A 25,055-nucleotide genomic window follows, 5' to 3' on the forward strand; every position below is an offset into this window, starting at 1 on the left:
AAAGAGATGGAGGAGGAAGTTAAAAACATGGACTCCTGTCCCCAAGATATTCCCCTGATACTTTTGGGAAACACCCAGCTTGGCTCTGAACCAGCAGGAAGACCTGAGATAGCAGAAGAAAATCTTTTAGCCACAGAACTATTCTCCTTTGCGTGGGTCCCCCCAAAAATAACTGGAGAGGAAAGGGGACATCTCTTTAGGGAAACAGGAGCTTCTCAAAGTGTGAAAAACAAAAACCAAAAAGGAAAAAAAAAAAAAATATATATATATATATACAAGCAAGGGAGAGTCTATTTATTTAATATCCCACATCTCTGCCAGGATTAATGCCACCCACCAAAAAGATTGGTTTCTGCAATTACATCAGAATAAACAACCAATAAAAACATCTCCCTGCCCCGCCCCGCCCCTCTCCTGAAGCTTTCTGGACCTGGAGCCGTGGGACAGAGAGGTGACTTTCTCTGATGACACTGTGTTCTCTGCCCGAGAGAGCGGTAGATAGAAATGGGCAAATCAATCAGAAAATAATAAATACCATGGGAAGGGCCAATCCAGGGAAACCTCGGCATCTCGGTGTTTTCATTCCGCTCCCACCTGTTGTTTCCTTTCCCTGTGGTCCTGAGAGAGCTCGGGATTGAGGGTGAGGTTGAGGGAAAAGTTGGACACATCGAGATTTGGACTTGGCCTTGTCAGAATTTATGTGATCTCTGAACCCCTTTTCCTTCATCTGTAGGACCGGGATGAATACTGGGAATGGCTAAACATTTACCCAGGGTTTCTGCGTGCCAGCTATTATTCTAAGCCCTTTACACTTCCTTTATCAATGTCTCAAATCTTCAGACCAACTCGATGAGGTGGATACTGTTAGAATCTTTATCTTCTGTATAAAGAGACGGGGACACAGGAAGTTAAGTAAATAACCCAGGGGGACCCAAACATCCAGGGGAAGAGCTGGATTCAAACCCAGGACTTTGGCTTGAGAACAGGTCATCTTCCATGCCCTGCCCCGTGGCTTCAAATTCTGCACAGAGGTGAGACAGCAGGAATAGCCAGGACAGGGGCTTGCATACAGCAAGAACTTACTACGTGTTGTCCTTATCCTTCTCATTTCTACTCGGATCACAGAGAAGACTCGTTCAAACTCCTCACGAGGCTTCTCGTCGTCTCAGCAGCTGAGGGGAGCAGAGGTACAGCAGCGAGATTTCAGGTCAATATCTCAGCTTCTGTCCTTGGAATTACTAGTCAGCTCAGCCTAGACACAGGTGTGGCCTGTCCAGGCCATGCCTGTATCTCCAACACATGTGCAATTTTTTTTGTTTTGTTTTTTTTGGTAATTGAAAAGCTGGAAAAATTATGGTCCCATGACTAATCATGGGCTCTTGATCACACGTGGGGCCAGGAGGGCACTGTAGGTTTCAGACATATTCTCTTCCCCCAGAGTGGAGGCACAGGTTCGTGACCCACAGAAATGCCCCATGAAGCACTGGGCGTCTGTTCCTAACCCCAGTGTATTGATAAGGAAGCTGAAGCCTCATAGGAAGGAAGCTGCAGCTGAGACTGGGGCCTCAAAGTTTTAGAGTTTCTCTTTCCCAGTGTAATTCCCCTTCATCCAGATCCCCTGAGTGCTTGCCAAGGGTCAAGCCCTGTGCTGAGAACTGGGTGATAAACAGATGAATTAGGCACATTCCCTGCCCCCAGAGAGCCGCAGACAGTGGTAGATACAGACCAGTGGAGTGTTTGGAGTGGTGTGAGTGCACGTGCTCATAGGAGGTGGAGGGGCACAGAGACGGTAGAAGAGATGGAGGTGAGGTGGCAATCGGGGAAGGCTTCCTGGAGGAATGACACCAGCACGGATGTTGGATTTGTTCATCAGAGGAGCTAGTCCTTGAGAGGAACAGTGTGAGTAAAGGCACTGAGGATAATGCTTCATGGGGGGGACGGGGGAGGCAGATGTTGCTGAGAGCACGCTGTGGGAAATTCAGGGGAGGGAACAGTGATACGAGGCCAAAGGGGAGGACAGGGTCCTACAGGCCCCGCTGGGGACCTCTGACTTTACTGCTTCACATGTGGGGAGCTTCTTCCGTGACCCCAGGAAGAAAAGAGAAAGGGGGCATCATTAGTGTTTTGCTGGCCAGGCTCTGTGCCAGCCCCCCCAGCCCCCCCCACCCAAGAGGCAGCACGGTGAAAAAGGGAAACACTTCCAGCTAGCTGTGTGACCCAAGCAGTGTCTGAAGTTACGTGAGCCTCTTTTTCCTCTTCTGGAAAATGGGGATAACAATACCACCTACCTCAGTGTCATGAAGATTAACGGTGATTATCCACGTAGTGAGGGACCACAGAGAAGGACCCAGCAAACGTTAAAGATCCTTGTTGTTCTCTCAGTTGTGCCTGGCTCTTTGTGGCCCATGGACTATAACGTGCCAGGCTCCTCTGTCCATAGGATTCTCCAGGCAAGAATATTGAAGTGGGGTGCCATTCCCTTCTCCAGATGATCTTCCCAACCCAGGGATTGAACCTGGGTCTCCCAAATTGCTGGCAGATTCTTTACCATCTAAACCACTAAAGATCATTATTCACAGGCTTTATCTCACCTACTGCACCAGGCTGCCTGCTTGTTTGTTTATATATGTTTTTGTTCACTGATTCATTTCTAACTTTACTCCAAAAATGCTTATTGGCTGTTTGCAAGGATCCTAAGAGAGAATATGCACACATGTGTGCTAAGTCATTTCAGTCGTGTCTGACTCTTTGCGACCCCATGGGCTGCAGCCCCCCAGGCTCTAGTATTCTCCAGGCAAGGATACTGGAATCCGTAGCCATGTCCTTCTCCAGGGGATCTTCCTGACCCAGGGATCGAACGCATGTCTCTTGCATTGCAGGTGGGTTCTTTACCACTAGCACCACCTGAAAGAAGCATGACAGGGGATAAAATAACTCTCTCTGTGATCCATTGAATCCATGACTGGCCCAAAGCTTCATAATTCCTGTTCTGAAGGGAGAGTCGTACTCCACGAGGGAAGTGTTCTTATTTATTGAGAACCCGGGACATGCCAGTCTCTTTCCAAATGCCATTTCTTTCTCTGTCTGACATGTTTGTTTGGTGTGTTAAAGACCTGATGATGATAGTGTGAGGAATTAATTCACTTTCCAAATGCATCAGTATATATTCTAAGGTTTCTGCAATGATGGCTGCCTCCAGTGTGATCTATACCTTGGCCTACTTCATGGACAAAGTAATAAAGGCTTATAGAATACAGAATCATCTATGGGAGGTAGATAGTGTTCCAGGGAAAAGAACATATGTTTCCAAGTCAGACAGACTTGACCTTGAAACCCAGTTCTGCAACTCTGGGCAACCTGTTTAATCACTTTGGACCACATGTTGCTCAAGAGAATAATAACACCTCCTTGCAAGATGGGAATAGAGATACAAAGCAGGCCTCCTAATTTAGCTTGTGTTTGCCTAATAAATGGTCCGAGGTCCATAGTGAATGAAGTAGAGAAGAAGCCAGGATTAGAATATGTGTTATCTCTTCCATGGTCTGTTCTCGATCTATGCCCATATTATGTTGCCCTGTCATCAGTCAATATAGCAGAGCCGCCAGGGACACAGTTGTTGCCTTTAGATTGACTGAGGTTCTAAACTGAACACTACTGTTGTTCATAAGCTGAGAAACCTTCAAGTTTCTCAAACTCACAAGGACATTTTTTTTTTTGTCTGTACAATGTGATCACCTCACTTACTGTATAATATTATTGGGGGAAGTCAATGAGGTCATGTTTATAAAGTGCTTAGCCAGGTGCCTGGCACATGGTGTGACTCAGTGAATCTGGGAGTACCTGTTGTTTGAAAAGTACCTTTTTTTGGATGGTGATGACAGCCGAGGTTCTTTTTCTCTTACAGAGCATACTTGGATGTTAATGAGATGAAGAACATTCTTAGACTGGATGGATCGACACACCTCAATATCTTCTTTGCAAACTCCTCGGAGGAGGAATTGGCAGGAGTAGCAACTTGGCCATGGGACAAGGAGGCCCTGATGCACTTAGGTGAGAACTGAAAACATCTTCAGGAGGAAGTTGGATTAGGACAGGCATACACTGAGTAGTGAGGATGATGACGGGGGTCACGATTCTGATGGTGATTGTGGTGGTAATGGTGGTGAACAACTTAGTTATTGATCTCTTTTAACATTGCAAAGTGAAGTGAAGTGAAGTCACTCAGTCATGTCCGACTCTTTGCGACCCCATAGACTGTAGCCTACCAAGCTCCTCTGTCCACGGGATTTTCCAGACAATAGTACTAGAGTGGATTGCCATTTCCTTCTCCAGGGGATCTTCCCAACCCAGGGCTCGAACCCGGGTCTCCCGCATTGTTGACAGACGCTTTACCGTCTGAGCCACCATGGAAGTCCTTTAGCATTCCTTATCTGTCAGCCATCCAGTGAGGCTCTGAACAATAACACAATACTATTAATTCTGTTCTACCAGTGGAGGAACTAAGATCTGGAGAGCGAATGGGGCTTATCTAAGGTCACACCCAGATCAGGGGGAGAACCACAATTGGAATTTAGGTTTCCAACTCTGTTCATTGGTTGCTTTCTCCTTATACACCCCCTGCCTCTTGGTTCATGTAAATATCTTCTCAGCCTAGTAACAGCTTTGTGCTGGGCCAGCCAGTGATGGGGTGGCTTGAAAGGAGGAAACAGAGAGTTTGCAAGAACTCCCTGTTCCTCCATGTTCCATCCACCAACACGACCAGGAATTCTTCTTACATTCAAATTATGCATATCCATAAACAAGGCGTGTGTTTATACAAACCAATCACCAAGAGTCAGAAATGACAATGGTTTCTGAACCAGGCCCTGTAAGCAAACACTGGTGTCCTGTAATTTCAGTTTTCCCATGTTCTCTACCAGTACTCATCTGTATGTAGATATGCATTTTTTAACTTGTGCGTATCTGAAATCATAGCATAGATGCAAATTTGTGTTCTTTTTTTTTCACATAATATTATGCCATCTACATTTTCCCATGCTGCAGCAGTCTTCAGAGTTACTTCTCATACAGTTTTGTTTTGTTTTTTTTTTTTTCACTTAACATCACAAGAGAAAAGCCTGTCTCTGAGTTATATCCAGTTCTCTAAAGACCAGGATTTTTTAATGGCCATATAAAATGCCACTGGGGGCTTCCCTGGTGGCTCAGTGGTAAAGAATCTGCCTGCCAAAGCAGGAGATGCAGGCTCGATCCCTGGGTCGGGGAGATCCCCTGAAGAAGGAAATGGCAACCCACTCCAGTATTCTTGCCTGAGAAAGCCCATGGACAGAGGAGCCTGGCAGGCAACTTAGTGACTAAATACCAACAATATGCCGCTGAGTGAGGGCACTGCAATTTATTTAGCTCTTTTGCCTGTGTCAGAATGTTCCTATTATTTACACTGGTGAATAGTAATGACTCAATGAGTACCATTTTCTGAGAATGTTAGGGCTCAGCAGAGTGATAGTGCTGGATCTTTCCTCAGGCCTGTCTGATTTTCCAATGATACAGCCAGACTCCAGTAGCTGCTCTAAATCCACAATATCTTGGAGCTGAGGGACTTTGCAACTTCAGACAATAAAGTTGTATTGAGTCAACTTCTAGACTTAGTTTGCTCCAGAGCACTATCTTCTGCTAGTTGTTTTTAAGAGAGTGAAACCAGTTTGTATGTTTGTGTGTGTGTGTGTGCATACACACCTGTGTGTGGTTGTGTAGAGATGGAAACAACAATGAATAGCTGGCAGTTCTCAACCGGGGTATGTTTATGCCCTGGGAGACATTTGACAAGGTCGAGTGAAATTTTTGGATTTCGCAAATGGGGCAGTGCTCCTGGCATCGAGTGGGAAGAGGCCAGAGATGCCGCTGGATCTCCTGTGATGCCCACGACAGAGAGTTACCCGGCCTCGGATGCCAGCAGTGCTGTTGTTGAGACACCGTGAGACAGGTGATGCATGGGTAGACAGACAGACCTAAACAGACAGGGGCTGGGTGAAAGAGAGTGTGCAGCCTAGGCAAGCTGAAGCTGATTAGCTCATATCACATGCCTACATGATGTATGGGAATCTCGCTGGCCCAAAGCCAACAGACAGGCTTGTTCTCAGCTGTGACTTCACTTCGCAGGATGGCCTTAGGCAAGTCTCTTTCCTTCTCCAGGTCTCAATGTCTTCAGATTTTAAGTGAGTTAAGTTAGACTAGAGGGCCTCTGAAGACCCTTCTCAGGACTGAAATTCTCTCCTTTTGAAAAATCAACCGAAAGGGTCGTGATTAGAGGCTTAGAAGGGTTGAGCAGCAAGTTTCTATAGTGAGAGAGAAACACTCCTGATAATTCCTTGAATTTCAGAGACTGGCTCAGGACCAGGAATACAGAAGGCTATAAATCCATAGCATGTTATAGTATTTCAGGATGATGTCAGCCTCAAGCTATTTCACCTTTTAAGAGAAGCAGTGAAACAGGACTCAAGCTCTGTGCTGTCGCTCTCTGAAGAGGGGAGCCTGGGAGACCCAGCCTGGACATCGAGCCTGCAATCCTATCATTATCCCCTGGAAATACCTATGGGGTCCTGCCAGCACCCCGCCCCGCTTTGTTCTCCATTGACCTCAATATTACAGCTTCACAGAGAGACTGAGAATCTTTGGTGCTGTGCTGCTGCTGCTTATTTCAGAACACGCCAGAGGTGCAAAGTTACTTTCTCAAGATCACACAGCCATTGCGAAACAGAATGAAGATTGCAACCCATGTCAGGCTAACTCCAGCCGGCCTCCCAGGCTTCCACCTCTCCGTCCTGAGACGTGCTGATCCTGAGCAGTTCCTCTGCAGTAGGCCCAATCAAGCCCAATTTATTAGAATCATATATACACACCCTCTTTTCCTGCTGTTACACCGTGATCCCTGGAAAAAGCCTTGGGTGGGAAGGGGATTATGTTTCATATTATGATTGACAGAAAATAATTGAGAGAGATTTCCTGTCTCAATTTCTCTTCCTCCCTGCCTCTGCCTGCCGCTTCTCACATATACACGTGCAAGCACGCATACCCCCTCATACATCTTTATCTTTGTGCTGGAAGGCTCTGAGCAGCTCAGAATTAATCGACTCCGCGAGCCCCGTGACTGAGCAAGCTTGCCCTCCCAGCAGTTCAGTCTGAGATAAAACTTCCCCCACGCCTGCTCCAGGCTTGCCAGCAGAGAATAACAAGGGCCTCCCTCCTCACCATGCTCCTGTAACGTGCTGCTCTGCACTTACAGCCACTGCTTACAGATTGCTCAGATGGGAAGCTTCTTCTTTTTTTTTTAACTTTTTATTTTGTATGGGGGGTATAGCTGACTAACAATGTTGTGATGGTTTCAGGTGAACAACGAAGAGACTCAGCCGTGCATATCCTTATATCCATTCTCCCCTCCCTTCTAGACGGTCACATAACATTGAGCAGAGTTGCCTGTGCTATTCAGTCCTTGTTGGTTATGCATTTTGAATATAGCCATGTGTGCATGACCATCCCAAACTCCCTAACTATTCCTTTCCCCCGGCAACTGTATGCACATTCTCTTAAGTCCATGAGGCTCTTTCTGTTTTGTAAGTTCATTTTGTGTCGTTTCTTTCTAGATTCCACATACAAAGGCTGTCATACAATCTTTCTCCTTTTCTGCCTGACCTGCTTCACTCCGTATGGCAACCTCTGGGTCCATCCACGTTGCTGCAGGTGGCATTGTCTCCTTTTTAATGGCTGAGTAGTATTCCACTGCAAATATGTGCCACATCTTCTTTATTCATTCCACTGTGCTCGGACTTGAAGCTTAACCTTCCCTTAAACACACTCGGACCTTCCAGCTGAAATGTCTATCTGTCAACCTGTATGTATTTCTCCAGTAGGTAAAAACAAACACAGAACCATGCTATCTCTTGGTTTCCCTGAGATCCGATCCATCTATCTGCCCAAGGGAAGAAACGGTCATTCTTTTAAGATATGTAGGGTGCTTTATCGCTTCTCAAACTAGAACGTACAGGCGAGTGATCTGGGGCTGTTGGTAAAAGACTTATTATTTTGATTCTTTAGGTCTGGGGTGGGGCCTAAGAGTCTGGATTTCTGATCACCTCCAGGTGAAGCTGATGCTGCTCATTCTTGGGGTGCACTTGGGGTAGCAAATGGGGTTAGACAGTAAGCAAGGCACTTGCTGTGTGTAAGGTGCTATGCTGGCTGCTTACCCGCAATTGCTTAGGCTTCACGAAACCTCTTTCCCGGGTTGGCACTCAGCAGATTTCAGCATTTACTTAATGAGATGCCGTATGCTGTGCCTGCGGTGGGTCTTAGCGGCAGAACTGATTAAGATCCTGGCTTTGGGACCCAGGGGTCTTGGTTTCAGATCGGAACTCCGCACTTACTGATTCGATCGTGGGCCAATTATTTCACCTCCCTGCCAGTCAGCGCCCCTCTCATGGGGTTGTGAGCTGAATAAGTGTGCTTACACATGTGAAACACTGAACACAGGCCTGAAAATGTCTAGTAAATGCTCAAGAAACACTATTATCAGTGTTATAATGTTGAGTACGCCACAGCGCTGGCCTTTAGGAATATTCACTCTTGTAGGGTACAGAGCCTTGGAAATGGGATTCAGAGATGGCAATCAACTTACGTAACTTCACAGCATTAGTGAAGGCAACATGAGAGCCGGAACCAAGGTGTCAGGGCATGAGAGTTTCACGTAAACAATTTGCATCGAATATTCATAAACTGGGGCATGCCTTACTTCCTAAGAAGTTGCAGCTGAAATCTTTGCCAGCCCAGCAATCACAATCCTTGAATTGTCATCATGCCACTACTTCTAAGTAGTTTGACGTTCCCGTGAGTAAGTTGCCTCACTCCTTTCGGCATCCGTGTTTCCAGCTGAAAATAGAGGGCTTGCACAAAATGACTGAGACTTCTCCCTACTCATCAGTGACTCGTGCCACAAGTCAGAACGGCTCTCAGCCATGGAGTCATAGGGGGAGGAGACTGTGGTTACTTCGGGCCGTGCCCCATTCCCCCTTGAGGGACCTGGGGACTCCTGCAGCAGGAAGCAGGGTGCCCGGTTCACCTAACGCTCTGACTTCCCCCTGGCAGGCGGCATCGTCTTGAATCCATCTTTCTACGGCATCCCTGGGCACACCCACACCATGATCCATGAGATTGGGCACAGCCTGGGCCTCTACCACATCTTCCGAGGCATCTCGGAAATCCAGTCTTGCAGCGACCCCTGCATGGAGACGGAGCCCTCCTATGAGACCGGAGACCTCTGCAGTGACACCAACCCGGCTCCGAAACACAAGTTCTGTGGTGACCCAGGGCCAGGGAACGACACGTGCGGCTTCAGCAGCTTCTTCAACACTCCGTACAACAACTTCATGAGCTACGCAGGTAAGGCCCACAGTCTGCACCAGCGTCAGAGTATCAGACGTGGCCTCCCGGCCTGGCGCAAGCCGGCTGCTTGTCTTTCCTCAGATCTCTTCATCCCAACAAGTCCTCATCCCCGATAGTCGAGTACCTGTGCCTTCCATGAGGACCTCAGAGGTGCACGGGAGATGTTGTATCTAAAAACTCCTCAGAAAGATGCTTTAGGAAGCTGACCAGGACTAAAAGTCAGGAAACCTGAGTAGAATGTCCAGTTCTGCTGCTAAGTCACCTGCCGCCTTGGGGTCCATCACTTCCCATCTCTTTTTAAAAAAAAATGGAAACTCTGGAATTGATCTCAGAGGTTTCTCCTACTTTTGCAGCTATAGTTTTCTAAGCTGGTGGTTGTTGAAACTTTTTCTTAAAAAAAAAAAAACAGCACAAAAATTTCACATGCTCTTTTACTGTTTTATTACAGTAAAATAGAATTCTTTTGGTTTTACAAATAATGAAATTAATACATGAGATGGATTTGTTTTTTCCCTCACTGCATATTCCCTCTCAGAGTCCTTTTTAATACTATCAATAACAGTGTTAATAACTCATTCTTTGCATTCCAAGATCCCCTACACTTCCTTTCAGTGTATATCAAGACCAGCTCTAGTCCTTATAACATCTTCGGAAAATTAGCTATCCTGGGACCGTCCTGGTAGTCCAGTGGTTAAGATTTCGGCTTCCAATGCAGGGCGTGCAGGTTCAATCCCTGGTTGGGGAGGTAAGATACCATATTCCTCCTGGCCAGGAAAACCAAAAAACATAAAACCAAAGCAATATTGTAACAGATTCAGTAAAGACTTTACAAATGGTCCACATTCAGTTCAGTTCAGTTGCTCAGTCGTGTCCGACTCTTTGCGACCCCATGAATCACAGCGTGCCAGGCCTCCCTGTCCATCACCAACTCCCGGAGTTCACTCAAACTCATGTCCATCGAGTCGTTGATGCCATCCAGCCATCTGATTCTCTGTTGTCCCCGTCTCCTCCCACCCCCAATCCCTCCTAGCATCAGACTCTTTTCCAGTGAGTCAGCTCGTCGCATGAGGTGGCCAAAGTATTGGAGTTTCAGCTTTAGCATCAGTCCTTCCAATGAACAAAAAAAAAGAAAAAGAACGGACGAGATACCCCTTTCTTAGGATGGTCACAGCCTCACCCCTAGGACAAGAGACTTTGCGTAAAGCAAGATGCTTGTGTGTGTTAGCTGAGCATCCAGATCTATTATAATATTCAATTTAGGTGTTTCTTTCCACCACCAAAGCGAGTGAACTCTATAAAGGCAGAGATTGTCTCTAAGACATCACTGTACTCTACGCGCCTAGCACAGGCCTTGTGTTTTTCAAAATGTTTGCTAAGAAGAAACGGATGAGGGAGGAAGAAAGGGAAGAAGAAAGGCAAGTAGGGAAGAATATGAATAAATTCTCTAACAACAGGTATATAAAGTTGATTTGTATAGCAATATTTCTACTTATATAAAAATTTACTGTTCATGGGACTTCCCTGGTGGTCCATTGGTTAAAACTCCATGCTGCCAAAGCAGGAGATGTGGGTTCGATTCCTGGTCAGGAAACTAAGATCCCACATACCATGCAGCACAGCCAAAAGATTTAAAAAAAAACAATTAAAAAGTTATTATTCACAAAGGACTTTAATGTATGCCATCCTGTTTAATTCTCTCAGCAAGCCTGTGGTGCTGGAACTCTCCCCATTTCACAGGTGACAGAGTTTTCCTTTTCCTCTTGTGCCGCTCTTCCCGTGAGACCTAGCTGATGGCTGAATGGGATAGTGAGCGATTTGAGTGGTTTTCGAGTCTGTGCCAGAGAGATCATTGTCACGGGGCTGGGGGCACTCTAAGTGGCTGTGTGACTCTGAGCCTCCATTTCTGCTTAAACCAGGGAGCCCGCTTCTAGCAGTTTCCATTTCTGATGGGGCTTTGCCTCAGATTGCATTAGAAGAGAGGCTGTCCCTCCTGAAATCCAGTGGGTTCCATGACTGCCTGTGGGTCTTCCCAGTTTCCCATTTGGACTGAACGATCTTCAGGGGCATCCCCAGTTTAAGGTTCATACAGTTCGCACCTGAGGTCTCTTGAACGGTCAGCACCTACCCTTGGCGCCATAAACAGCCCCTAGCTTGGGGTCTCTAAAAAAGACCCGAGTGCTAGGAATTTCCTCAAAAGCAGATTCCTACCATGCTCCCATTCCCAGCTGAGCCGGCATCCATATCCGGTGTCCCGTCCCTTCCCAGAGCCCTGCTTAAGTTCCATTTCTACAGCACCTTTCCTTGGCCAGCTCAGTGTGCGTAGAAAATAAACAATAACATGAGTTTGGAAGTTTGCCGGCCTCTGAGAGGCCAGGAGCTGCCACTCGCTACCGGACCCCCATAAACTAAATCTTTTTGTTGTTGTTGTTGTTCCCGTTTATACTGATCTAAAGGGTGATTGATTTAATGTTGCTCTTTTAAAGGAACCCCTCAGCTCAGTGACCCATTAACAGCAGAACTAATTCACTGAGCTACGATAACAAACTTACACCCGCAAAAGCATATTCAAGGCGACCACGAGCTTTGAAATGTTTGTTTTTCTTAGGATCTCTGATAGATGAGGTGACAAAAGCAGCTGGATGAAATTCAAAATGCAGACCAGGATTGGGTTCTCAGGGCTGGGGAGAGGGACACCCGGGGGCTTTGCAGTCAAGACAAGAGGGTAGAGACCTTGCTGGGTCAGCTGCTTAGAGTTCCTTCCTTTTGAGTGCTCTGGCTTTTTGCAGAAATGGGTGGTATGGTGTTTGTGTTGACCTGCGTGGTAGCCATCAGCCACTTGTGGCTATTGAGCAAGGAGAGTAAAGCTGAGGACCTGAATTAACTGTTAGTCCTAAGACTTTAATGAATTGAACATGGCTGGTGGCAAGTCTGCAGAAACTACTGAGTGTCTAGGACACACCAGACACTGTGGGCAGTTCCCAATAGGCTTGTCTCATTGAATTGTCTAAATAGCCCAATGGGATAAGTGCTATTACCACTGTACCCACTTTACAGATGGAGAAAGTATGGCTTTGGGAACCTGTCGCTTTCCCAGGGTCACACAGAAAAACAAGGCATGCCTTTCATGGCAGAGCCTGCATTTAAGCACCAATTATCTGGCTCCCTTTCTGACACTGGGGGAGTTTGAGAGGGTCCCGACTGCTCAGGTTAAGCAGACACCAGGCAGGTGCGAGGGCAAGCCTAGTTAAGCGCCGGGTGACTGCGGTCACGTTGAGCTGTTGGCTAATCCTCCGGCAGATAGAAAGACGGCAGGTCAGATTCTTACTTCCTGAAGACAATATGCCATAAGGAACCCACTAAGAGGACCTCCAAGCCCAGCTTCCTCAACAGTGCAGAAACCAGGCCTTCCCCAGCTATGAGAGCAAGCATCTTGTCACTGCCCTTCTGTGTGTCCCTTTTAATAGGCACGTAAGCTTTGACACAGCAGCCCCGCCTCTAAGAAGTATGTCTTAAGGAAATAAATCTGTTAATGTGTTTAAAGACTTAGTCCTAAAAATGTTTTTAGTAATGTTTTTTCCTCCACATATTAGTTAGACACTTACTAATTGAAGTGTGTGATAGGCACAGAAGAGGGATGCTTACACGTGTGAAGAATTAGAAGCTTCGTACAAATCCAAAGAGAATGGGCTTCTGAGATCAGTCACAAGGCACTCATATGACAGAACATCCTGTAATCACTTAAGATGACGTAGCAGACGGTTGACAGGAACAGAGTGGTCCGGAGCGTGAAGTCTAGGGTGTGAGAACCAACTTGAATCCTCTGTGTGCCAGCCTTTGACTTTGACCTTAGGCAAGTTCCTTCTGTCTGAGCCTGTTCCTTTACTGGTACATGGAGGACAGTCACCCTCACTTTGCATGACAGTCATACAGGTGAAGGACTTAGAACTGTCCTTGGTACCAAAACTAGTGCTCAGTAAGTGATGATTAGCAGCATTTGTTGACTGCTAATTGTGGAAACACTCCAGAACCTAATGTACAGTATAAGACCTGGCCCATGCATCATATCTCATCACAAGTGTGTGTTTGTGTGTATGTGTATATAAACATAGATATGATGTTCCTGATGATAAGAATTACAGAAATCCACTATAGATATTCATATCCATCTACACATACATATACCCTAGATTTTTTTTTTATCTCTAGGTAATATTTAGGTTGATGTTTATTTCTTTGTAACATGCTTGGCACATACCAAGTGTTCTGCGGTGGATATAATCATCTATTGCTGTTACTGTTATTATCATTGCTTTTAAAACAACAAAACCGTCAGGAGTGGAAGAGCTGGTTGCACGCTTCCCTTGGCTGCAGAAGACAGGTGGAATCATGAGTCCCTGTTTCACAGCAGGTGGAAACAAGGCTGTCAGGGATCAGCATTGTGTCTGAGGTCCCACAGGAAGTGGAGGCCCTGAACCTCCCTGCCCTGTGGCCTTCCAGCTGCAGGTGGAAATTGTTCTTGAGAACTAAGTTTAGATTGCAGACCCGCAGCACAACATCAACAGCATGGGGACTGGTGCAGCCTCCCAGAATACTGAAGCCCCCTCCCCCACCATGTCCTTTCTGGTTGGAGGCAGCATGGGTCAGAAGAATAGGATGGGTCGGCTAGTCCTCGAGACCAGGACGAAGGGGCCACAGGTGTCAGGAGGGGCAGCCTGCGGAGGCAGGAAGCTAAGAGGGGCCAGCTCGAAACATCAGCTAATTGGAGCAGAGCCTTTATGATCGACAGAAACCCTTTGCTACCTCACCCAAGATTCTCGCAGCGGTTCAGTCTCTAAGTGATCTAGCTCTGGGAGGGATGTTTTTTTACTCCAATTTTAAAGTTCAGGTACAGTTCTGTCCTCCTCCCAGCTTCCGTCACCTACCCATTTTTCAAACTTTTAAATTGGCAGACATGGAAATGGCTAATTTTTAAGTTATAAAAGGAGAGTAACTCCTTTGGAGGAAGAAAACCAAACAAATCAGAATATAGAGAGGAAAGCAAGTTGATGTTTATCTCTCTCGTTCGTCTAGATAAATTCCTTGTGTGTTCCAGCTCATGGAAGCCACACCATCTCTCTAGGTTGTGGGGCTGGCTTAAATGTCCCAACTTATACACAAGGGGCCTGAGTTGTAGAGTTACTTCCTGGTTTGGGAAATGACTGACTAGAATTCTGTTCTGTGCATGTGCCTTAATGTACAGAGTCCGCCCCCTATTAATAGACAGATGTGTTATTTCTAACATTTTTCTATGTAATTGATATTTCAAAAGATGTCCTTGTATATATGAGTTCCCTCATGTTTGTTCGTGAGTGTTGATCCATTGAACTCCTAAATGCGATGTTGCAAAATCAAAGAGAATGAATATTTTACATTCTGGTTTTTTTCCTGCTTCTAGTTTCCTAACACTCACCCACAGTAGTGTATGCGTACACGCACACGTGCACGCGCGCGAGCACACACACACACAGAGGTGCCTGCGGTATCCCAAGAGCCGAGGCAGCGAGCATTCACTGAGCATTGATCCTGCATCTTGATGCCACACTTTCCATCACCTTCAGCAGCACTCTGACACCAGCACTCTCATTATCATCATCTCCACTTTACAGACGGGGAAACTGAGGCACAGTGGCCAGAAAATCACTTGACTCCAGATCATTCACACACGAATCTAACTACATAACCCTTACTTCTTTAGCCAGCATGCCCTTCTCCTGCTTTTAACCTATTCAGTGGCTTCTCCAAAGCTTTCGGGATGAAGTACAAAGTCCATGGTAACAAAGGAAAATGTACTAGACCATCCAGTCCTTCTTAGACCACTGGGGGCACTTGGATTCTTATTTTCCAGGCAAAAGCAACCCATAGCTTGTTTTGTATCCAAGGAGTTATATGCAGGTATCTGAGCTTGAGAGTGATTTGTGCAACTAGTCATTCTTTGGTAGTGTTCTTCAAAGGACTCCGGGCTCTTCTGCTTCTTCCAAATGTATAAAAGTCTTCCCCAGGGTGCTGGCAAGGAGATCATCAAAAATTGCTAAGGGGATCAGAGGCAGCTTCTGTGTATAACCTCCTCACACTCCTATCCCTTCCCCAAGCTGGATTCTCAAGGTCATGTCCAACTGCCCAGCACCTGCCCAAACTTATTTTCTGTTTGTTTGATAAGAGAAAGTGAGTTTATGCTGTGGAATTCCCATGGTGGGTTTATTTTAAGATCTGGCGAGCCCCGTTCTCCTCTGTCTGGGGCCCAGCTGCAGAAACCCTGGCCAAGCGGACACCTCTGGGAAGTGGTGTTTTTGGAAACCAAGCCAAAACAGTGCCTTGATCTGCCCCTGGGGCAGCTGAGTAAAGCTGTTGGAGGGAGACGGGAGGCAAGCTTCCTCCTTGGCAGGGAAAAGTCTCGGGTTGTGGCCTTCATTCCGCATCCTAGAAAACAGAGGGTAGAATTGAAGGTCATTAGATCTAAAGACATTCAGAGATGAGATTGTATTCCGGTTCCCTCCGACTCAGGCTCAACTCCTATTTATCAAACACCTGCGGGACACTTTGCCCATACAAGGTCTCATGGACACTCAGAAAAAAGTTCTCATATTGATTAGAAACGTGGCCTTGGAGTCAAGACTGCCTGGGTTCACATCTCAGATCAGCCCCTAGCTCTGTGATCTTTAAAAAGTAGTGAGACCTCTCTCAGCCTCAGCTTCCTCCTCTGTGAAATGGAGTGATCAGAGTATTTACTTCAAAACTAATGAGAGAGTTACACGTGCCCAAAGCACAGTATCCCACGTAGGAAGCATGTACTAAGCCCACAGTCCATATCCCAGCGACAGCGCCATGCAGAAGGTGTCAGTGTCCTTGCATTCCTGCCGTGGACACCGAAGCCTGGACGCTGAGCCTGGACTGCTTCTGAGTCTCCCCGTGCTCACTGCCCAGGGTTCATCACTTCTATGTTCCTGAGCTGCCCCTTCTGCCATCCCTCATCTTCTTCCCCAGTCTTAACGGGGTAACCTGGTTCACCTCCAGGACCTCCCCCAGAAGCCTCTCCAGTTTATCCGTCTTCCTCAACACACCATCTCCTTGTCGTCGGGGACTGGCGTCACAGACTTGAACAGCCTTATAACCACCTTGAGCCACACAGCAAACTGACCTTTGCTCTATAGCTAGACTGGTAGCTCCCCGACGGCAGGACTGTTGTAGGTTTCCATGGCCCTTGGCTTAGAGCAGAGAGTATAGAACTGATGCTCAGAAGGCTGGTTTGGAAGGCAGTATTGCTGCATTAGTAAGGAGCAGAATTAATCAATGAACCGATGAACAAATGTGAAGGTGGAAGTGAAGGAACAATTAAGCATGTGAAAGAATGAGTGAGCAAATAGACAGGACACGAGTGGATGAGTGAGGGAGATTGACTGGCTGGCTGGAGAGGGAGGCGTGAGGGGTGTGTAACTTACTGACCGGTGGGTGGGGGCCCGTGGAAAGCGGCTCGTCTTGCCCTTGTCCTTACCCGTGGCCTCCCTCTCCAGGCTCAGACGTGCCTTTTCAGTCCCATTCGCCCTCCCCCTCCTAATGCTCCCTCTCACCTGTCTGCAGAAGTGATGACTGCACTAATTTGTTCACAGACCATTAACTCTTGAGCACTGGAAGAGGCCAGCTCTGAGTTGGCAAGGGCTGGGGTGCTGGCTTCCGGGCCCCCTGGGAGGCATCATCATTCTCTTGCCTGTCCGTCCGTGCAATGAGGTGCTTATCTCTGCCTCTGCCTGCTTGCAGATGACGACTGCACCGATTCCTTCACACCCAATCAAGTGGCCAGAATGCACTGTTACCTGGACCTGGTGTACCAGGGCTGGCAGCCCTCCAGGAAGCCGGCGCCCATCGCCCTTGCCCCCCAGGTCGTGGGCCACACGACTGATTCTGTGACGCTGGAGTGGTTCCCACCCATCGACGGCCACTTCTTTGAAAGGTGAGTGTGGCCTGTGAAGTGTTGATCCCTCTCTCTCTCCCCTGCCAAGAAGAGGGAAACTTGGAAGGGAAGCAGCCTTGGAGAAGGATTTCACTGTGTCTTTTATTGTTGATCTTGTTTAACAAGTGCCCACAAGTGCCCAGATGGTAAAGAATCTGCCCGCAATGCAGGAGACCTGGGTTTGATCCCTGGGTCGGGAAGATCCCCTGGAGAAGGAAATGGCAATCCACTCCAGTATTCTTGCCTGGAGAATCCCATGGTCAGAGGAGCCTGCCTGGTGCGCTACAGTCCATGGGGTCTCACAGAGTTGAACACGACTAAGGGACTAACACACACACTCAAGGACTAACTAGCACAGCGCCTGCCCCATATAGACATCTTGTAGATTTGGGGACCAGAGAATACATAAATGATTGCTAACAGAAATTAATGAGTAATGATGCGTAATTTCTGTGGTGAATATTAAGCTTTATTTTGTTAAAAACCTGGAAACATCTGTCGCCTGAACATTGTCTGGAATGGAGGTACTGGACATATCTCATGAGCTTGGGCATTTAACCTGTCTCTGGTTAAAGAGCAAACACCTCTGTGTACATGTAGTACAATATAACAAGGGCACACATGCATATATATACACACGTGTATTTCTGTATAATGAGAATCCTTGCCTTTGTTGTTTAATAGAACTGAAGGTACAAGTTTTAGAAGACCAGTTCAGTTCAGTCGCTCAGTCGTGTCCAACTCTTTGCGACCCCATGAATCACAGCACGCCAGGCCTCCCTGTCCATCACCAGCTCCCAGAGTTCACTCAAACTGATGTCTGTCGAGTCGTTGATGCCATCCAGCCATCTCATTCTCCGTTGTCCCCTTCTCCTGCCCCCAATCCTTCCCAGCATCAGAGTCTTTTCCAGTGAGTCAACTCTTCCCATGAGGTGGCCAAAGTTTTGGAGTTTCAGCTTCAGCATCAGTCCTTCCAATGAACACCCAGGACTGATCTCCTTTAAGACGGACTGGTTGGATCTCCTTGCAGTCCAAGGGACTCTCAAGAGTCTTCTCCAGCACCACAGTTCAAAAGCATCAATTCTTCGGCGATCAGCTTTCTTCACAGTCCAACTCTCACATCCATACATGACCACTGGAAAAACCATAGCCTTGACTAGATGGACCTTTGTTGGCAAAGTAATGTCTCTGCTTTCTAATATGCTATCTAGGTTGGTCATAACTTTCCTTCCAAGGAGTGAATGTCTTTTAATTTCATGGCTGCGATCAGCATCCGCAGTGATTTTGGAGCCCCAAAAAATAAAGTCTGACACTGTTTCCACTGTTTCCCCATCTATTTCCCATGAAGTGATGGGACCAGATGCCATGATCTTAGTTTTCTGAATGTTGAGCTTCAAGCCAACTTTTTCACTCCTCTTTCACTTCCATCAAGAGGCTTTTTAGTTCCTCTTCACTTTCTGCCATAAGGGTGGTGTCATCTGCATATCTGGGGTTATTGATATTTCTCCCAGCAATCTTGATTCCAGCTTGTGCTTCTTCCAGCCCAGCGTTCCTCATGACGTACTCTGCATATCCGTTAAATAAGCAGGGTGACAATATACAACCTTGACGTACTCCTTTTCCTATTTGGAACCAGTCTGTTGTTCCATGTCCAGTTCTAACTGTTGCTTCCTGACCTGCATACAGGTTTCTCAAGAGGCAGGTCAGGTGTTCTGGTATTCCCATCTCTTTCAGAATTTTCCACAGTTTGTTGTGATCCACATAGTCAAAGGCTTTGGCATAGTCCATGAAGCAGAAATAGATGTTTTTCTGGAACTCTCTTGTGTTTTCCATGATCCAGCAGATGTTGGAAATTTGATCTCTGGTTCCTCTGCCTTTTCTAAAACCAGCTTGAACATCTGGAAGTTCACGGTTCACATATTGCTGAAGCCTGGCTTGGAGAATTTTGAGCATCACTTTACTCGCGTGTGAGATGAGTGTAATTGTGTGGTAGTTTGAGCATTCTATGGCATTGCCTTTCTTTGGGATTGGAATGAAAACAGACCTTTTCCAGTCCTATGGCCACTGCTGAGTTTTCCAAATTTGCTGGCATATTGAGTGCAGCACTTTCACAGCATCATCTTTCAGGATTTGAAATAACTCAGCTGGAATTCCATCACCTCCACTAGCTTTGTTCGTAGTGATGCTTTCTAAGGCCCACTTGACTTCACCTTCCAGGATGTCTGGCTCTAGGTGAGTGGTCACACCACCATGATTATCTTGGTTGTGAAGATCTATTTTGTACAGTTCTTCTGTGTATTCTTGCCACCTCTTCTTAATATCTTCTGCTTCTGTTAGGTCCATACCATTTCTGTCCTTTATCGAGCCCATCTTTGCATGAAATGTTCCCTTGAAATCTCTAATTTTCTTGAAGAGATCTCTAGTTTTCCCTATTCTGTTGTTTTCCTCTATTTCTTTGCATTGATCACTGAGGAAGGCTTTCTTATCTCTCCTTGGTATTCTTTGGAACTCTGCATTCAGATGCTTATATCTTTCCTTTTCTCCTTTGCTTTTTGCTTCTCTTCTTTTCCCAGTATTTGTAAGGCCTCCTCAGACAGCCATTTTGCTTTTTTTCATTTCTTTTCCATGGAGATGGTCTTGATCCCTGTCTCCTGTACAATGACACGAACCTCCGTCCATAGTTCATCAGGCACTCTATCTATCAGATGTAGTCCCTTTAATCTGTTTGTCACTTCCCCTGTATAATCATAAGGTATTTGATTTAGGTCATATCTGAATGGTCTAGTGGTTTTCCTTACTTTCTTCAATTTCAGTCTGAATTTGGCAATAAGGAGTTCATGATCTGAGCCACAGTCAGCTCCTGGTCTTGTTTTTGCTGACTGTATAAAGCTTCTCCATCTTTGGTTGCAAAGAATATAATCAATCTGATTTCGATGTTGACCATCTGGTGATGTCCATGTGTAGAGTCTTCTCTTGTGTTGTTGGAAGAGGGTGTTTGCTATGACCAATGCGTTCTCTTGGCAAAACTCTATTAGCCTTTGCCCTACTTCATTCCGTACTCCAAGGCCAAATTTGCCTGTTACCCAAGGTGTTTCTTGACTTCCTACTTTTGCATTCCTGTCTCCTATAATGAAAAGGACATCTTTTTTGGGTATTAGTTCTAAAAGGTCTTGTAAATCTTCATAGAACCATTCAACTTCCACTTCTTCAGCATTACTGGTTGGGTCATAGGCTTGGATTACTGTGATATTGAATGGTTTGCCTTGGAATCAAACAGAGATCATTCTGTCGTTTTTGAGATTGCATCCAAGTACTGCATTTTGGACTCTTCTGCTGACCATGATGGCTACTCCATTTCTTCTAAGGGATTTCTGCCCGCAGTAGTAGATATAATAGTCATCTGAGAAGACCAAGGGATGATAAATCAAGGCACAAGATGCCTTAGTTGAGCTCCTGTCAGTCACTTACTAGCCGTGTGGCCTTGGGCAAGTCAGTCTCTCCCCCTGAGGCTATACTGCACTGAAAAGTGGGCCTACTGGCCTCAGTGGTCTGAGAGTGGAAACACGAGTGAAATCATTTCTTGTGGTGCCTTTCAACATGGGTCTCCCCAAGGCGCTGAAGCTTTAGGGGATTTTAAAGGGTCATGAAGATGTACTAACATGTTGACCTTTAATTTGGTTGGAACTTGGCTATAAATTAGTGTGGATTAGTATTTTTGCCCCCTCCCAGCCCCTCTTGGGAATGTTTTATTCAATAATGATAATACAGTATTGACGATGGTGGAAACAATAACCAGCTGATGGTGAATTAATATCACTCAATGGTGGTACAGCTGTTTATCACGTGCTCACTCTGCTCTGGATTCTATACTAAATGCTTGATGTACAGTCTCATTTCATCTCTTCGGTAATTTCTGTAAAAGGGGGATCAACTTATTCATTTGCTAGATGAGGAAGGGATTGGAGTTCAAAGAGGTGGAGACATTTGGCCAGAAGCCCATAGAAAGTGGTGGGAGCCAGGCTTCAACTCACATTTTGCAGTGTCTCATCTCAGGCTCTCATGTTCTTTCATTAAGTTTTTCCAAACCTTGAATTATGAAGGAGGTGTTACTCTCCCCTTCACAAAGGCCGTAAAATGTGGCAAGGAACTCTCAGGAGTATGTGTGTGTGTGCGCATAAGAACATGTTAGATCATGGCATCACAATTAAATTTTCCTTCAGTACTATCAGTCCTCGAATCTAGAACCTTCTTCTGACAGCTGGATGAATGCGATCACGGAGGAAGGAAATGCACTCCTTAGATGCTCTGTAGAAACGCCCTTCCTCTGCCCCAGCCGCCCTCACTGGGATCTCAGAGCTGCGTTTGGGAAACCTCACATGACACTTCAGAGCAGCCTTTCCAGCAGCCCGTGGATTTATTTATTTTTTCTGTAGCAATGAAAAGTATCAGACTTTTGGTCAAGCCTTGGCCTTGATTCCACTTAAAAATGGAAGTTTTGTAAATGAAGCTTCCTGTGTGTGTATTCAATTTGTATTTCATAAAGCAGTTATTGTCCATTAAATAAATACCATCTGATTGTTGGAAACCTATTGGAGGGTTAATTGTTGTGTAATGAGATATGTCTCTGTTACGTGGGGCCCTCAGCTTCAATCAGTATGTTTTTAATAACCTATAGTCAGTTGGTACTTGAGGCTCATACAATAGCTATTCTGTTCAGTCTAAGATTTCATAATGGAGTTATCATATGTTAAATTAAAACTGACATTTTAGAAACATATCTAATTAGGGTTAACGGCTATGTAGACTATAGTCTGTGACTGAAGGAAGTAGGTCAGCAAGTTCAATAAATTGTTTTAAAGAAGTGAATCTATCCATCTCCCATACACAAGGAGTTCATACTCATAGAAATCGGCTTTGTACAAAGTGCACAAGCTTTGATGTCAAGCGGTCTGTATTCCAGTCTCAGCTTTACCACTCCCAGCCTAGGGGACCTTGGGCAAGTTGTCTCACCCTTTTGATCCTTTCTGGCCTTCTTGAGTCTTCTTCCATAAAAAGTGCTAACCATACCCACTCCACCTGGCTTCTGTGGGGAGTTTAATAAGATGACATCTGTGATATGCCTAGCACACACACTCTATGCTCAGGAAACACTAGCTCCCATCTTGTACAAAGTTTTCCAGAGCTGTTGAGCTACTTGAAATTCTCTTTCCCTGCAGGATCTCTGGTGTTTTCCACTACATTCATCAATGCCAACCTCTAGCCGCTGGCCATCCTCACGGCCTCCTGCTGCTCCTCACATCTGTGGTCTAAGAGAATACAAGGGTTTTCCTTAAAAAAACATACTCAGATCCTCCCACCGCCTGTGTCCTCACACATGGGCAACTGAATAAATAATTCAAGGCCACCCCTGGCTTTTTTAACTCCTTTATTTCTATCTGTCTTGCAAACATGTGTTGACTAGATGGTTTCAGTTTTCTGAACAATGGGCTGTGCTATACAGTAGAAAGAATGCTGGACTGGGAACCAAGAGACCTGAGTCTGAAGTCTTTGCAACTTCATTCATTTCTTCTTCCTCTTTGGCTTCAGCTTTCAATCTGTAAACTAAAGGGGAATCTAGCCTTTCTCAACCAAGGTTCTTTTTCCAAGTCTCAGAATGTAGAAAATGACTTGAGTAACTATTTTCTCAATTCTCCTAAGGATAGTACATAACTAGTATCATTCTAGATGTCTAGGAGAGCGCTTAATTCCTTCTGTACAGTGGGTACCTTGGAGAAGCACTGTCCAATAGAACTTTCTGTAATATCCAGTGTGGTAGCCGTCAGCCATCTGTGGCTAGGGAGAAGTTTAACTGTGATGAGTGTAACTGAGGAGCTGAAATGAATTCTATATTAATTTTAATTCATTTAGATTTGAATAACCACATGTTACTAGGGGCTGCTGAAGTAGACGGCACAGATTTGAAGCTTTAAACTTTAATTCTCATGGACCCTGAGTAAGAAAGGTGATCTCTTCCAGTGTTAGCATCCTTTAACATCCTGTGTTTCTATGATTTCAGTGTGTGTGTGTGTGTGTGTGTATGTGTGTGTGTGTGTGTGTATTTCTGTCTGTGTAGGTACAGTTGCCCGTTAAAATCAAATAAATGCCAAAGATTAGAAACACGTTTTACATACCCTGAGTGTGTAGGATGTGGCATGGTTTCAGTAAAGTCTGTTTTGACTCTGTGACTTTCTGAGCTTTGACCTTGGTATAGTTACCCATGATCCTCAGTTTCCTTATCTGTAAAATGGGAACATCACCCACCATATGCAGGATCACATGTTTGCTCTTTATTTCCTGACTTTGCTTTTACCTGTGCTCTTCTTTTCCCAATTTATTTTTCATTCATCATTCAGGCTGGTCTTTTAAAAATGTGAATTATATCATGTCACCCATGTTAGAACCCTCCAGGACCTGCCCATTACGTTTATGTGTAGTCTGCACGGAGTCTGCAGAACCTTCCGTCCTGCAGTCCTTGCTTGCTTGTCCCGCTGGCTCTCTTCCTGATCTTTCTTTCATCTGTGACTCTTGCCACTCGAGTTTCCTTCAGGACCTGTGTGGGCCAAGGCCTTTTCTCCCGCCTAGGTCCTTTCCTCCCTTTAGACTGAACCTGGGCTGCTCTCCTTCCACTCTTGCTGTCACTCTTCAGCATACCTGCGTTAAGATCTGCCACCATTGCTCCCATCTTAAGCCCTGTGCAGCCCCTCATTAGTCTCTCCTACATCATCTGTCAACTTTCCCTCTAGCAGTAATTCAACCTGTACTTTATATACATTATTTTCCTGTTGGTTTATGGACTGTTGCCTCTGCTGCATTGCAGGGTCTCTGAGGGCAGGTACCTCGTCAAACCTCCTCTCCTCATGAATGGTTAATGTCTGGTAGCTGCACAGTGCTAGCAACCAGGGATTGTTCAATGAGTAGCCAGTGAATGAACAGGTGAACTATTGAATGAACACGCGAACCATGATTGAGCATGAGGGGATGCACTTTGTGGAACTCTGTAAATAAGGCCCATTTACTGTCAGGGGGATGATGGTTTGTTAATTCATCAAAGTATTTATAGGGAACCTACAGTTGTCAAGAACTCAGTGAAGCACAGGTGACTACATACATTTCCTCTAAAGCATGGCATCGAGAGTAGAAAGCTCAGTTACCATTAAGATCTGCGCGATCCGGATTCATACAAGGATGTTTGTAGTCTCACTGTCGTCATAAAGCCAGTCCTGTGGCTCTGGGCTGCTACGCATGGATTGTGGTCTTTGCGATGGAACCAGACTGCTGCTGAGCACCCCTCTTTCCACTCGTCATCCTCTGCCTCCAAGTACGTTTGTTTAATCATCGTTATTGCTAGTTTAAGAACACCTCATACATACTGAAAATACAGAGAAAGTTCAGAAAACCAGAAGGAATGGAAGTAGGGACAGAGGAATCATCCTGAGTTCCTCCACCTAGAAATAGTGGCTGGTGGGATTTTGTCATGTTAAGTTATTTGAATAGCATTGAGATGCTGCTATAGGGCACAGTTTTGAATATGACTCTTCCCTTAACATTATAACACATTTTCCATAAATTTTAATGATCTTTATGAGTGTTTGTACCAACTGCT

At 45.7% G+C, this 25,055-nt stretch overlaps 1 protein-coding gene across 1 annotated transcript in view; it reads left to right on the plus strand.

Annotated features, from left to right (window-relative positions):
• Positions 1-25,055, plus strand: part of PAPPA (pappalysin 1) — a 271,571-nt gene that overhangs the window by 53,398 nt on the left and 193,118 nt on the right. Inside the window, exons 3-5 of the mRNA XM_055427748.2 lie at positions 3,905-4,050; positions 9,133-9,426; positions 17,221-17,413. Of these exons, the coding sequence (XP_055283723.1) occupies positions 3,905-4,050; positions 9,133-9,426; positions 17,221-17,413 (633 nt within the window). The remainder of the gene's footprint in view (positions 1-3,904; positions 4,051-9,132; positions 9,427-17,220; positions 17,414-25,055) is intronic.

This window comes from Moschus berezovskii, chromosome 7 (genome assembly GCF_049115385.1).
Source record: "Moschus berezovskii isolate FMDL1 chromosome 7, NW_MosBer_1.0, whole genome shotgun sequence".
Classification (NCBI taxonomy): domain Eukaryota; kingdom Metazoa; phylum Chordata; class Mammalia; order Artiodactyla; family Moschidae; genus Moschus; species Moschus berezovskii.